Genomic DNA, 14,936 nt, shown 5'->3' on the forward strand with positions numbered 1-14,936 from the left:
CTATGAAAACACAGACATTTGGGCTTTTTTTACCTTTTTCATCCAACATTGCTGGATTTTTTAATCTTTTTTTTTTGCTTTAATTTTTCATTGGAAAAGAACATTGTACCAGTTCAGTAACCCACATATTTTAATTTCAAGTAGGATAATTAAATTCAAATAAATATTTGGAAATACTTGATAATGCCTACTGTTACACGTCAAGAAGCCACCTGACCTTCTCAGGAGTTAAGGCTTTCTTCCTTTAAAATGAGCTTCACAAACCTTTTGAAGTTTCTCAACTCTAAAGTGCATCCACTCTGGAAATATTTTTTACATTCCCATTGTCTCCATCTGAATCATTGCACTTGACACTAACAACTTAATGAATGAGATGATAACCGGTTATCCATTCCTTTACTCACAGACTCAAAGAAATGTTTCAGGGTGTTCCTATTTTAAAGAAATTGGGAGGGGGGGGGAATAAAAAAAAAAGGATTTTGCATTATTATGCAGATTTCTTAAGACATTTATTTCCTTGGTTCTCTCATACTCCAAAATAAAATTAGTGCTATTTTATCAGTATTTATTCTGTACAAGTTCAGTCCAACATTACATAGCCTATAACAAAAAAGGCATATGAGTGTTTTTTAAGAGGAGGAAAAAAGTCTAAAGATGTGTGTTAAGCATAATTCCACATCTTTTCAGCAAAATTCTATTTATCAGAAAAAAATTTGTAATGAAAATCAGCTGCACACTTCCACCTTGAGATGCTTTGGCCCTATTCATCAGAGTTTTAACAAGTCAACTTACATGGACCAATATATATATACCTGAAATAACAGGTTATAACCTCAAGTTGTGTCTTAGTACAGCAGACAGCTCTTTTTGTAATTACTGCAGAACAAAACTGTAAAGACTTTGTAATGGAGAGAGAGAATATTAAAATACACATGGATAACTGGGTTTTTGGAATTAGTTGGGCTTGTTCTGAGGGATTTCTTTTGATGTAAAATCATCTGAAAGGAAAGTGGTAGCTGCACCTTTTTCTCTGAGGAATAGGTCTGGTAAAGTTACATGGAGGAAAATTCTCCCTGCTCCTGGGACATCACTTTTGCTGAGCAAGATCAGTGAGAAAACAGAAAATCCCCTGGAGCAACAGACTGATGCCCAGAGAGAGAATCAGTGATGTTGCCAGAAACACTACTACAAACCATCATTTTTTTTTTATTTTATTTGCAATGCAGACACTTCTTTAAATAAAAATATAGACTAAAAGTTACTATTTTCAGCTCGTTTTGGTATGACAGGAGAAATTTCATAGTTTTATCTTAGTCTGTGATAACTCCCAGCTGAACAATTCCCCCCAAAATTTTTGCTTTTTTTATCAGGGGGAGACAGTGCAAGTCACATCTGAGCTCCAAGCTGTATTTACCCAGACACACCTCAAGAAATGGGCTGTAGAGTTATCCAGGAGCATATTGCTCTGTCTTTTCACACTGTCACACACCACCACCCCACCACCCTCCCCAATATTCATGCTGTCAGGAGTAACTGGATCTGATTTCAAGTCATCATCTTCCAGGTGTCTGCAGAGAATCAAAATGTAGTAAGTGAGAAGTGCTTGCTTATAAAAGAATCAAAGCAGGCTCCTCTTTGGGCGTTTTAAACTGCACAGTCTTCTTCAAATACAAGCCAGCTGAAATAGAGGATTACTGAAATAGCCACTTGGTAAGAGTGCTATGTCAAAAATCAATAGAGAAGAGAAGAGAAGAGAAGAGAAAGTCCATGATCACCACCAGCACATACTGCACTCCTGGTCAACAATTTGCAAGTGTTATCAGGAAATGATGTGTTCCTATGTGTTCCAAATACTAACAGTATTTGTTAGGTGGCATGCTTTGCCCTTTGTTGAATTTTGCTGTCTCAAACTTTCATTTGGAGGTAGGGCTGTTACTCAGAGGTGTGAGAAGGTGAGTTCAGACCCTTAGCTTAGTTGGATTTGGGATTTTTCCCTTCTCCCTTGAAGAGTTACTAGCCTACCCTCCTCATTGCTTTAAAACGTGCCTGCTTCTCAGTTTCTCCAGCAGTTTGGCTTATGTTGCACATCTGTACAGATGGTGCTGAATCTGCTGGTTCTGCTTTTCTTTTTTTCCTTTAGAAGGTAACTGAAACTTTTGAAATGGCAGAAAACTGAATAGGAAGTGAAAAAATGCTGCATATGTAAAATACATTTTTTGGAAAATGCAGGTGGCTGCTTATGTATGTGAAGATTTTGGAGTAATGTTGTTGACTTGCAAAACTAAGATGCAAAACTAATCTCACTAAAAGATGTTTATGCAGATGTAACCTGGATGTTTGGAAATGTCTTTCTGAAGTAGGTGACTCAAAAGCAAATATATGACAGGTCTTGCAGGCTCATGGCCATGCAGTGTGTGGGTGATCATCACCTGGTTTCAGGTCCAGGAGGACCTGCAGAGTTGAGGACATTGAACACTGAAAATGCTTTGCAAGTTTTCAGAAAAAATTGCTCTTTAAATAAATACTGCAGTGACATTCAATGGAGCAAATACTTTCTTCATATTTACCTAGAAAACATTATTTGTAGATAACTGCTGCCCAATATTGTAACTTGGAGTAGCATGGGAGGACCTTTCAGTTATGGGAAGTCTGCCCAGAAGATGCCTTTTAGCTGAGCTGGAGCTCTACCCTCGCATTCCCAGGAACGAGCCAGAGCTCCTGCATAAATCCTGGTGCTAAGCAGGCAGGGCTGGTTGTGCTGCCAGCTCAACACACTGCCAGGTGACATTCCTGAAAAGTAACTGTTTTCCTCTTGCAGTTTGGCAGAGAGCTGTAATTCTTTGGTGTTCCCACTGGCAAAATTAATCAAACTTTTAATGTATGAACGGAAGAGACCTGAAAATTAAGCTAAGCAGGTGAAGTCTGAGCTTGTGGAGACTGTGATTTTACAAGGACTGCAACAGAGAATATCTTAGAGCAGCCTTTTAGTACCTAAAGGGGGCCTACAAGAGAGCTGGAGAAGGACCTTTTACCAGTGCATGTAGTGATAGGACAAGGAGGGGAATCGCTTCAAACCGAAAAGGAGCAAGTTTAGATTAGATATTAGAAAGAAAATTGGCTATTAGGATGTACATCAGATATTAGGAAGAAATTCTGTTAGGGTGGTGAGACTCTGGAACAGCTTGCCCAGCGAAGCTGTGGATGTGCCATCCCTAGAAATGTTCAAGGCCAGGATGGATGAAACTCTGAGCAATGTGGTCTAGTGGAAAATATCCCTGCCTATGGCAAGGGGCTTAGAACTAGATAATCTGTAATGTATAAGTTCCCTTCCAACCGAAACAATCCTATGGTTCTATTGTCCTACATACCCTGAGGTAAAACAGAAAAAAAGCTGCCTGTCAGTATTCTGAGTTGGAATAAGCTTTGTATTAATACAAATTAAGAGAGACTAACTGCTTGCCATGAAACAAGGAAGGAAGTGCAAATCCACAGGTGCGTGAGAGGATGTTTTCAGTGTATCTACACCAGATACCAGAGAGAAGGAAAATAATAATGTGGTTTGATTCACCTGTGATAATAACCGCAAATATGGAAGTGGCAATGAAGTGATCTGTGTCCAGTGCCAAAAGCTGTGCCTGAGTGGACCTGGAGTCACCTCCTTTCCTCCTTCTTGGAGGGCTTGTGCTCATACACAGGCTTCCAGGTGGCTGGCCAGAGTATCAAAATGCTTGAACTATTAAAATAAGAATGTCATCAGCAGAGTGGGGTTGACTTTTGAGTCTCACTAGTAAGGAGACATGGCACTGAAGTAACCAATGATGTGGGATCAGGTAGATGACCCTAACCTCAATGAGTAGAGATGACAGATTGGCTTCTGCAGGAAGGAGGGTAAAACTTTTGTTACTTGCAAAGAAAGAGTTCAACAAAGTAGTGGTGGAGGACTTTAACAGGGAAAGAAGCCAGAAATTCATCCTCACCCCAGCAGGATCCAAATGGCTCCAGGCAAGGCTGTGGGCATGGCTGACCTGATCAGGCCCTCAGGTAGTGTACATTCTTAGTTCTATGTACTTGACACAAAACAAGAGCTTTTCCAGTTTTGGTAAATATACCTCTCTGTGCTGGGCAGCACTGGTTCCAGGGGTTATTAGTACCAACCCAAAAGAGCTATGTTGTAAAGGCAATAGTCTTGTGTCATGCATTTGGCATAGACACAGAAAACTTTTCCTCCAGCAAAAACTTCCAAAAACCCCTTTGAACATGTATTTAGTAAGATTTGCAGGAGGGGGACATTAAGGCCCACAGCTTTTCTCAAAGGGTCTTCTGAGAGGAGAGTTATTCTTCTCAAGCCGGTTGCTCTCAACGTTATATCTTACCCTGCTTCATATGACAAGATAAGGTGGATTTGTCTTCTAGTGTAAACAAAAAATGTGTGGTTTTATACAGAAGCAGCTTACTCTGGCGTCACTCAGTTGAGCTGGTTCATCTGAGTTGAACTATTTCTACCTTCCAGCATCTCTTTTCGCTCCCCAGGGTGGAAGCAAAAAGTGCTCAGAACTATTCCCACACACACACCCGCACATGGGAATCAGAACCAGCATGTAGACCAGATTTCTGATTAAAGATAATTGTATAATGTCTGTCTGCATCATGCTCCATCTGCTTTTCTTGCCAGTTCTATTGCATATGTGCCACTTTCGTGCTATGCTCTATTCTTTCACCATGTCTAGAAAGCAAAAAAAAAAATACAGTATGTCAATGACAAGGGAAATGTTCCTTAAATTCATTAGCCTGTGGGTTTTTTTGATTTTACAAAGCACCTGAGAGGATCTTTGAGATAAAACAAAATCTTTGTTTTTATGTTTATGTGAATTCATATGCAGTAGGCATCTTTGTTAGCTAATATTTTAATAACCAAAGATTGATCTTGAAACAAAATCATACATCTTCAATATCTCCACATCCCAAAAAGTAAAAAAAAAAAAAAAAGAAAAAGAAACAAAACCCACACCCCAAACAAACAAAACCAAACAAAACACCAAAACCAAAACAAACAAACCAAACAAACACACAAAACACACACACAACCCTAAGCTTCTGTGTCCTTTGAGAGGAAAGCAGGTTTGTAATGAAATCACAGAGAAGTGGTCTCATGGCTGATTCTGAAGGTGGCAGAAAGGGACAGGGCTTTTTAAAAACGTTTGCTACCAAAAAAACATTGATCCAGTTCCTGCTGCCCTCAATCAAACAAACTGGAGCTCTCTGGCAGGACACGATGTGCTTACTCAAAAACTGAAAAACAGCTAGAGATAGACCTATTAGAGAGATATGTGACAACAAACTGTGGGGACTTTAGGGTTATGTTTTTTTCCTTTTAAGTGCTTTCTTCTGTAGCCCTACTAGAATCTGCTAAATTAGACAGTCAAATACACCATATTGCAACTTCTGCCTCTTCTCACGATAGGAAAAACCCTGTGTCACAGGCATGTCCATGCAGTTTTGTAGTATGTGTTGGCTGGTCCACGCAGCATGGATGATTTGTAGTCTGTTAGTAGAATCTTTTATAAAGCAAAAGGAAGCAAATGACATTTTTTTTGTTGATTACCTTGAATTGCTCTTCAGCAGATGAGCTTTTTCTGGATGTCTTCAAATGTTAGATTTTTCTTTCTCACACTTGACCCTTTAGCAGCACACTAAGGACTACAAGAGAGGGTTTATTATTTGGAGTTTCTTTTTAGCCTCAAGGTAGAAAATCCCCGTGAGGATGTTCACTTGTTTATAAGCAAGAACACAAAAGGATATCTTCAAACCCAGAAAAGATGGAGGGAGGAGGGGTGAATGCTCAAAACTGTTTACATGCTGCCCTTGTCTCAATCAGTAACATGACAGCTCTGTGTGCACTGCACCAAAAAAAACCCAACAGAACACAGGTGCCAACATGAAGAAATTCACCCAGCCTAGTCACCTGTGTCATGACCAGCATCAGAGAGATACACCTCAATAACTTTGTTTTGTACGTGTTCCTCCCTGATATCCTTCAGTGTTCGCCTTATGTCAGGCTCCACTAGAATATTCTACCTTCTAGCAACACTAAAATACAAATAAAATTAAGGGCAGAAATGTGCATTGGATGTATCCACCAGTCATGCCAGAGGTAGGAGATTCAGCCAAGGATAATTAACCCCCAGGGAACTAAGCCGTCCATTGTAGGCTGCAAAACTGAGAGCTGAGATACCTAACAATAGTGGTGGCATTGATGTTTATTTTTTCTTTGTTTCAGATTGTGTGTAGTGTATTTTTGGGGGCTTTCTCTTTCTTTGAAAACAAATTTTAGCACACTCCTCTGCTGGCTTACAGAAGCATTCAGGACATGTTTCTGGACTTTCACTTTGTTCTACTTTGTCATTTTCTGTTGGCAGAGCATGGTACCCATCTGGCACATCACTGCACTTTGTGCTATGATTCTGAATGCTGAACTTGCAGAAGACGGTACCGTCTTAGGACTACTTTTTTTATATCAAGTCTGGCCTAAAGGGAGAAAAAAGCAGCCACCATCAATCTTGGCCTTTCTTTTTTCATTCAGAAATGAAATGTACTAAATGGAAGTGTTTTACATATATGACAGAATGCATTGGGCATTCCTAAATTAAAAGAAAATATTTCAAACTAAAGCTGCCTGCTCTTGTAAATCCCTGTTTTCTACATTCTCTTTGTCATTTAAAAGACGTTTTGAAGTCAAAGAAACTCTTCCAGGAATATATTCAAAGTTATTTCACTACTAATTGCTAACACTGTATTTTGAACCCTTTTATATAGAACCATAGAATCACAGAGTCATAAAATCTTAAGGGGTTGGAATGGACCTTGAAGATCATCCAGTCCCCACTCCCACTGCCATGGGCAGGACATCTCCCCCTCTAGACCAGGTTGCTCAAAGCCCTATCCAACCTGGTTTTGAACGCTGCCAGGGTTGGGGCAACCATTTCTCTGATCTACCTCTTCCAGTTCTTCCAACCTCTTCACCACTTTCACAGTAAAGAATATCTTGCTAATATCTAATCTAAATTTCCCCTCTTTCAATTTGTACCCGTTACTCCTTGTCCTATCACTTCAGTTCCTGATGAAAAGTCCCCCTTCAGCTTCCCTGTAGGCCTCCTCCTGGTACTGGAAGGTTGGTGTGTGGTCTTCACACAACCTTCTCTTCTCCTGCCTGAACACCTCCAACTTTTTCAGCCTGTCTTCATAGGGGAGGTTTTCCAGTCCTCTTACCAACTTCATGACCCTCCTCTGGACTTGCTCCAATAGTTCCATGTCCTTCATGTGTTGGGAACACCAGAACTGTACGCAGTACTCCAGTTGGGATCTCACAACAGCAGATTAGAAGGGAAGAATCACCTACTTTGACTTGCTGGCCATGCTCCCTTTGATGCAGCCCAAGATTTGGTTGGTTTTCTGGGCTGTGAGCACACATTGCCAGCTCATGTTGAGTTTTGTATCCACCTTATATATATATATATATATATATATCACAGTGCAGTATGCAAAGATTTCCTTTACACACTTACATAAACTTCTGTTCTAGATGCTTCACTAGAATATGTTTTCCAGTCAAATGAACACTGTCTTACCCCTCAGAGCCCCTCACGGACATTTTGCCCTCACTGGTGGGATATGTTGATCTTCCCTGAGGCATAGTGTGGATCACAGGCACTTACCTTCCTCTATGCAGAGGAGCATTTATTTATCCACTGGGACTCAGCAGACTCCGTTTCCACCCACCTCAGCTGAGGCTTGGCTCCTTCTTTGGTCAATCCCCTTGAGAAACGTACAGTGGCAATCAGCAGAGCATCAGAAACCCAAAGCCCTCACCCTCTCCTGGTGAAATGATAGAACATGCTTGAGAAGCTTTAATAATTTACATTCCCCTTCTTCCAGTTAATATATCCAATGCAGTGAGTGGATCCAAAGAGCTGTCCAAAGTCTCAGTGCTTTGCCTGTTGTATTTAGCTGTGGAAATTACAATGGCACAAACAGAAGTTTATACAATAAAGAATAAAAAAGCAATGGACTTGAAACCTTAAGGAAGAAAATAGTATTTTCATTTACAGGTTACTGGCAATAGTAACTCTGAGAAAATAAATTAGGCATTCAGATCTTGTGCATCATGCATAGTCATATTTGTTCCTAAATGGAATATTATCGAAGTTTCCAATGGCATTACACCTGTTCATTAAACTTTACTGTAGAACATAGGGATGATTTATCACACAGTTATAAACCTTCAGATGTTTCTTCCTCTATGTTTAAATCCTTCTTATTTTTCTTCCTTTCCCCATCACTACATCTAGGGAAACAGAGATTATAGCAATCAGTAAGCAAGGACCCACCTCCTTCAACAGCAGCCAATAACCTAGTTTGATTTATACAACAGATGGGAGATATGCACAGACTAAGATAAGTAGCCACCCGTAAAATATGGTTCTGGATTTGTGTCAAACTGGCCAGTCATATAGTCAGGAACAAGAAGAAAAAGAAAGCAGCTGTGCTGACCATCCACAACAAAATGTTTCCCTGAAACAACAGGGAAACATTTACTCTTATGGATGAATGCCCTTGTTTCAAGCAGAGTTGGGAAAATATTATGCAACACTAATGCATACAGAATATTAATTTCTGTTATTTTGGTGGCTACGTGGTGGCTTTCCATGACACTTCCATGAGCATCTGATATGATCATTACTCCAGCTGCCACAGCAAAATCTTGTATGGATACTTGCATCCTGTTATGTTGGTTCCAGTCTTTAAAGGGCACCTGCCTCAGCACTTGCAGATTTCTGTCTCACAAGATCTGTGCATTGAATTTTGTAATGTGCTGCAGTCTTGCAAGCTCAGCTAATCAGTGAACAGTGACAAGCCCCAGGTGACGTATTTACTAACTGGCAGCTAATCAAGCATATTTGAATTTTGCATGTCACATACTGGCAGCAAACTCTTCACAACATATTCATAGAATACATTTTGAATTAATTTAAGAAATGCATTTCAGGCAGTGCTGATGAGTTTGCAGATCTGCAGCATGACAAAGTATCTCACATGCATCGGAAAACTCATGTCTGTTGAATTATTCATTCTATTTTTTTTTTTTTTTATTATCCAGTAACATTTTTTTTTCAAGAGTTGCATGATTAGTGTTAGTTAACAGAATGTTGTAGCTAACCATTAGTAACAGTCACCTTTTCATCACTTTCTTTGCCTTTTTTGAGTTCTTTAGAACACCACTAATTATGATGTCTAAAAACCTGCTTTTGTCATGTGGAATGAAGTGCGGTAAGGAGTCAAAATGTATGAATACAGCTGGTGTATTGCACCGTACACACACTGAAAATGGCAAGCAAAGGCTTTATCTTCATCTTGTGACAGGAGTATCAAGTAATTAGCATAAGTTTACGTATTTTTATTAGGCAAGTAATTAGCAACCAGAGAATACTGTATTGTAGAGATGGCCTAGATTTTATTACAGCATTATACCATTCAGAAACAGACCCAGTTTCTGAACTACTTAGGTGTGCGATTACACAATGGAATTGTCCTCCTAAAATACACTGACAATTACCAGAGTTGTGCATGCCACTGGGAAATTGCTCGTACTAATTACCATCATTAGATACTTGAATACAAAATATCTGCAAATGCTTGAAGAATTAGACATAAAATGGATTCTCTTCTTTCAGGTCAGCTGTGTATGTATTTCTAAAAACTAGGGGAGCAAGATTAAGCCTGTAACTATGTTACAGATTTGCCTGTCATATATCTGTAAACATCCATGGGAGATTTACATTTTAAAATTGAAAATTTATTTAATATTTATATATTAATATATTTAATATTAATTAACTTGCTTTGTGATACTTGGAAAATATTAAAGAAATAAAAATATATTGAAGCACCACCCTTTCAATACTTCATCCATTGATGAGTATTTTCAAGAGAAATATCCCCCAAATTTATTATATTTCATGTGAGGTATGACATGGATCATCAGCACTTAGCTAGCATGTCCAGAGGATAAAACATCTTGCAGGTGGAGGATTGTATCTACACCCTTTGCTAGCTAACTCTAAGAACACATGGCAGGAGTACAGCAGTACACATTCCCTGGTGGGAGGAAATAGGGCTGCTGGTGGATTTTGATTACTTGTACATCTCATCTGTCACTTATATTGAAACTATGGGCAAAGTTATCACTTCAGAAACACAACTGTGTCTTTTAAACTTCTAATTTGATATCATCATGTAAAGCTGCTTCCCTAGCCTACATTTTGTTAACTTGCAGCTTAAGCCACAATTAAAATAAAATTTTAAGCATAGCAAACCTTACCAGGTGCCGTAAGCTCTTGGAATGATTAAGATTGGTTAAGATGGACTATGAGTGCATTTTGCATGTTTTGTATGACCTGTTTGCCCTATTGGCCTGTACACCCTTGAAAGCTCCATGAGAAGCAGCCCTGTTAATGGGTACATACATGAGTACATATCAGAGTCACATCACCAGCAGCATTTCAAGAAGTGGATGTTCAGCTGATAAGTTTAGAACCATCCAGCCGATCTTACTATCAGGTCTCTTCTTTCGTTACCCACCCCGTCCCCAGCTGGTTCTGGTGGTTGCTGCACTGAGCTCTGTGAAGGCACAGGACTTTCTCTGCTGGATTCATCTCAAAGGCTCCTCTTGCTCTTTTAAATCCGACACCTGAAATAATTTCAGTGTTGTCACTTCAAAAGTCCTGCATAGTGGGGGGTTTGCTGGAGCTGGTTGCTATCACTGTCAGTACAGTGTAAAATTTTTCCATGCTGCTGTCAGTAAACAAAATGGAAGTGATTTTGCCATTCTGCTTAGACTTGGTTTAAAAAAACGTGAAAAGAAAAAAACCCTTTCCTTCCTTCTCTCTTTCTTCCACCAAATAAAAGTACTGATATTATCCTTATTTTATAAATATGCAAGGACTGTTTAGTGACTTGTTCAAATCATGCTGTTCCAGTGAAAAACACCTGGTTATTCTCACACCTGGTGAGGCCATTTATGTTTGACAAAATATCTTTTTTCTTTCTTTTTCTACTCAAAATTCCTAGGATATCCAGTGAACACTCACCAAAGCTTCAGATCCGGAGCCACAGTTACCTGAGGGCAGTGAGTGAAGTCTCCATCAACAGGAGCCTGGACAGCCTGGACCCTGCAGGGCTGCTGACATCCCCCAAGTTCCGCTCCCGCAACGAGAGCTACATGAGAGCCATGAGCACCATCAGTCAGGTGGGTGACATGCACCTGTGGCAGCCTGGAGAGCAGCTGTCACGCTGGACACTGATTGAACACTTGCAATAGCAGAAAGTCAATTTTGCTTCAAATGGAATCAGGCCATTCCATGTACACATTTTCATAACATTTTTTCAAGGAAATGGGAGTGTTTGTGGGAGAGGAACACTTGATAGTGTTATAACCTGCTCTTTGCAGATGAATGAGTGGCATAGCATGCAGTTCCTTTGAAGGAGCACTCTAACTTTTTATTTTTCTCACCAATGGCGTATTTAAAAAGGGTTCCCTTATGGATCTTGTGCTTAGTGCCTCCAATCAAAAATTTGTGAATGCTTTAAAAAAAAAGGTTCATATGCTGAGTGAGATGCTAAAGGAAAATTAAGTCCTTAGTAATTTGCATTTCACAATTTTATCAGAATTTTATTAGAAACTTTAGAGCTTGCTTTATGGTATTCTATTTGTTCTTAACCTTGTGAACCTCCGAACGTTTCACCTATATAGTACAAATGTTGCAGTATATATATTAAGTGCAAAGATCTGTCTGTATTGTTGCCCTGAAATCCTGTAAGACATCTTTGTGCTCACTCCAAACTAGAAGAAAAATTAAATCCTCTGTGACACATTCAGTTTATGAGTTTTAATATCAAAAAATAGCCTGTTCTTGCATCCAGCATGCTTGTACACTTGAATTCATAAGGAACAGATATGAAAGAAGTGCACAAGTGCCAGCACACCACAGAGCAGTGGGCCAGTAGTTCCTCTGCTAAATTCCATAGCTCCTTGGTATGATTTTTGGCTTGTTTTCTTAAGTGGATCATTTGAGTAAATCATTTGGATGAAAGAACTTTTTTTACCCCAGTCCAGAAGTGCAGCAGGCAGGATTTGTGGTGCCAGATACTGGCCCTGTATGACTGGCATATCAAGTCATTGCAATGTCAAAAAAGTGCATGATATCTGTGATGCCAGGACTTCAGCTGTGGCCACAACAAATATGTATGCCATTCAATATGGGGCTGTAGTTTTAATTTCTGCAGTGTACTGTATTTAGATACTTCAACTTCAGAGTTTTCACCTGTGTACTTTGTAGTGAAGCACTTTGCATACGGTGTGGACTGATACTAGAAAGAGGGTCAGGATGTATCTAGGAGAAAACAGCTTTGAAATTCAGGTCTCAGAGGCAACTACATGAATATTAGGTTAGGCTCCTTATTTAGCTGGACAACTAACACTTACACAAAGCCATCAGCTAAGTGATTATCATTTGCCAATGTGAAGGAGCTGGGATTTTGTTTTAAAAAAGCATTAATTCAGAGAAATTTATTTGAGGATTGAATATTCTCTGCCATAATAAGATTGTTCTTTATGATGTACTACCTACTACTCTTCCATACTCTTTTAAATAGTTTCCTTTTGAAAAAAAAAATGTGTTCTACTTTTTGAGATTATTCAATTATGTGTACAAAGATTAGTGAAACATTTTTCTTGGTAGCAATAGTCCTGGAAAAGAATTTCTAATGGTTTTATTCCTACCACCCTAACATAGTTTTATCTTTACTGGCTATCTTGGCCTTTTGCAGGCTTGAAAACTAACGAAATCCTCAGGTGATGGTTTCCATCTGCATGATTCTTACAGTGATAATTGTTATGCTTTAATGCCAAACTCAGGGCTCGATTCCCAGTTTAGAAACATGAAAATCCATTGCCAATTAAGTCAAGGTAAATGGTTTCCGAGTTTGTAAGACCTGCAGCAAGTCTACGTTTGGGTGTTCTTTAGCCCGCATGAGTGCAAGTCTTTGTCACCACCTAGTGTTTGTTCCACACAGGGTCTAAGAATCCCCACGTGTCTCCTGCTCTCAGCCAGAGATGTAGTTACACATTTTTCCCCTGCAGCAGGGCTGGTTCCCTTATCAACATTCTCCTCCCAACTGTTTATTACTACTTCTACCCTCCATTTTCGCAGCTGCTCAGGTGCTCACTGTGATTGACTGTGGGTTGCGCTGATTATATACTGAGGTTACGCTGACCTTTTTGGTTTTTCCTCATCCCGCAAAGAAAGTGTTATTTTTCAACACCTACTGTGTGCCCAGGGTGACATAAAACAGACTGTGCTTTGAGGGCTGCCAGTTTCCCATCAGTTTCAGCAGGAGTCAAGTGTCCTAACTCTGCTGAATCTCTGCCCAGTGCCTCTGCCTCCCCTTTCCATACATTACTTTTTCCTTTCACAACTATTACTTTGTGCTATGGGATGTTCTTATGTGCCATTCACCTTTCTTCATGTGCAAAGAGACCTTCTAACAGATGTTGGCCATTGTACCACTGCAGATTGTGCGTTTGTACTGGGTAGTGTGCAATATCCATGTATAGGATGTACTGAACATGCCGGCTCTTTGTCTGCAGGTGAGTGAGATGGAGGTGAACGGTCAGTTTGAATCTGTCTGCGAGTCGGTGTTCAGTGAACTCGAGTCTCAGGCAGTGGAAGCGCTGGATCTGCCTATGCCAGGATGCTTCCGCATGAGGAGCCACAGCTATGTCAGAGCCATCGAGAAGGGCTGTTCCCAGGACGATGAGTGCATATCACTGCGGTCCTCATCTCCCCCACGTACAACCACCACGGTGAGGACCATCCAGAGCAGTACTGGTGAGTAACACGAAGGGAAATCCAGAGGGGTGGCAGAAAGGGAAGTACTTTTCTCTGTGGCTCCATCAGATCAACGATAAGCTCTTCTCTCTCAGGCGCCAAGCCCATAAGAGAGTCTATGTTTCACCAGGGAGCTGAACAGGCTAATCAGCCTCAAACTACACACAGATCAAGACGATGCAGTTGTGTTTCTTCCTATGTCCAAGCTAATTTATTCTGAGCTAAAAGCACATAGAAGGGAAATCCAAGGTCATGTCTCCTTTCGCTCTCCTCCCCAAAACAGCAATCACAATTTGACAAGACTGAACAAGGAGGCTCTAGGTTAGCAGCTCTGCTGTCTCCTACCAGCGGAGGAGGGTCCCTCTGCTGAGGTTTTTTTGACAAAGATGAGGTGATCTAGCAGGTTATCAGATGTGGTGTTTACTGGCTTAGAGAAACTGTTACAGCTCTCTAGGCCACATATAAGAGGTAGGAACAAAGAAGGAAAGAGGCAGTCCTCAGGTTAAAAATGCACTTTCACATCTTGCTGTTACGTTATTTCTGCAGTTCAAACTATTCAAGCCTTGCAAGAGAAAGGTTTCAGTCTAAACATGAGACTTTCAACCTTCCTTTTAATGATATTGCTTTTCTTTTGGAAATAACCATGATGAATTCTGGATTTTGTCACCAAAATAGTGCGTAAGGGGAAGAAAAAGCAAGTCAAACCAAAATCCAAATATGCCTCTCTCATTCAGGAAGAGAAGAGGCAGGAGCCATTACATGTGTGTGTTTTTTCCTGTGGCAGGATGAGAGAAGGTCTTTCTTTTGACTTCTGTGCATTCATTTCACTGTTTTACACAATCTTCATATAATATTCATATTCTTGACTGATATTGGCTATGTGTTGCACTGTACCTACTGTCTCTTTTCCTGTCTTTTTTTTATTTCTGTTTTCTGTAAACTGTTGCCTCTTTGTGTGTTATCTGACAGGCGCAGTTGCTTATTTGTGTAAAT

General features: G+C 40.0%; 1 protein-coding gene across 11 annotated transcripts in view; it reads left to right on the forward strand.

Moving 5' to 3' along the window:
- The window catches only part of DLGAP1 (DLG associated protein 1), a 416,188-nt gene that overhangs the window by 303,599 nt on the left and 97,653 nt on the right, over positions 1–14,936 (forward strand). For all 11 annotated transcript variants that reach the window (XM_027886315.1, XM_027886316.1, XM_027886311.1 and 8 more), the window contains 2 exons: positions 11,125–11,302; positions 13,703–13,943. In XM_027886315.1, the coding sequence (XP_027742116.1) occupies positions 11,125–11,302; positions 13,703–13,943 (419 nt within the window). The remainder of the gene's footprint in view (positions 1–11,124; positions 11,303–13,702; positions 13,944–14,936) is intronic.

This window comes from Empidonax traillii, unplaced genomic scaffold (assembly GCF_003031625.1).
Source record: "Empidonax traillii isolate 1590-97213 ecotype Southwest subspecies unplaced genomic scaffold, ASM303162v1 scaffold186:size1492175, whole genome shotgun sequence".
Lineage (NCBI taxonomy): Eukaryota > Metazoa > Chordata > Aves > Passeriformes > Tyrannidae > Empidonax > Empidonax traillii.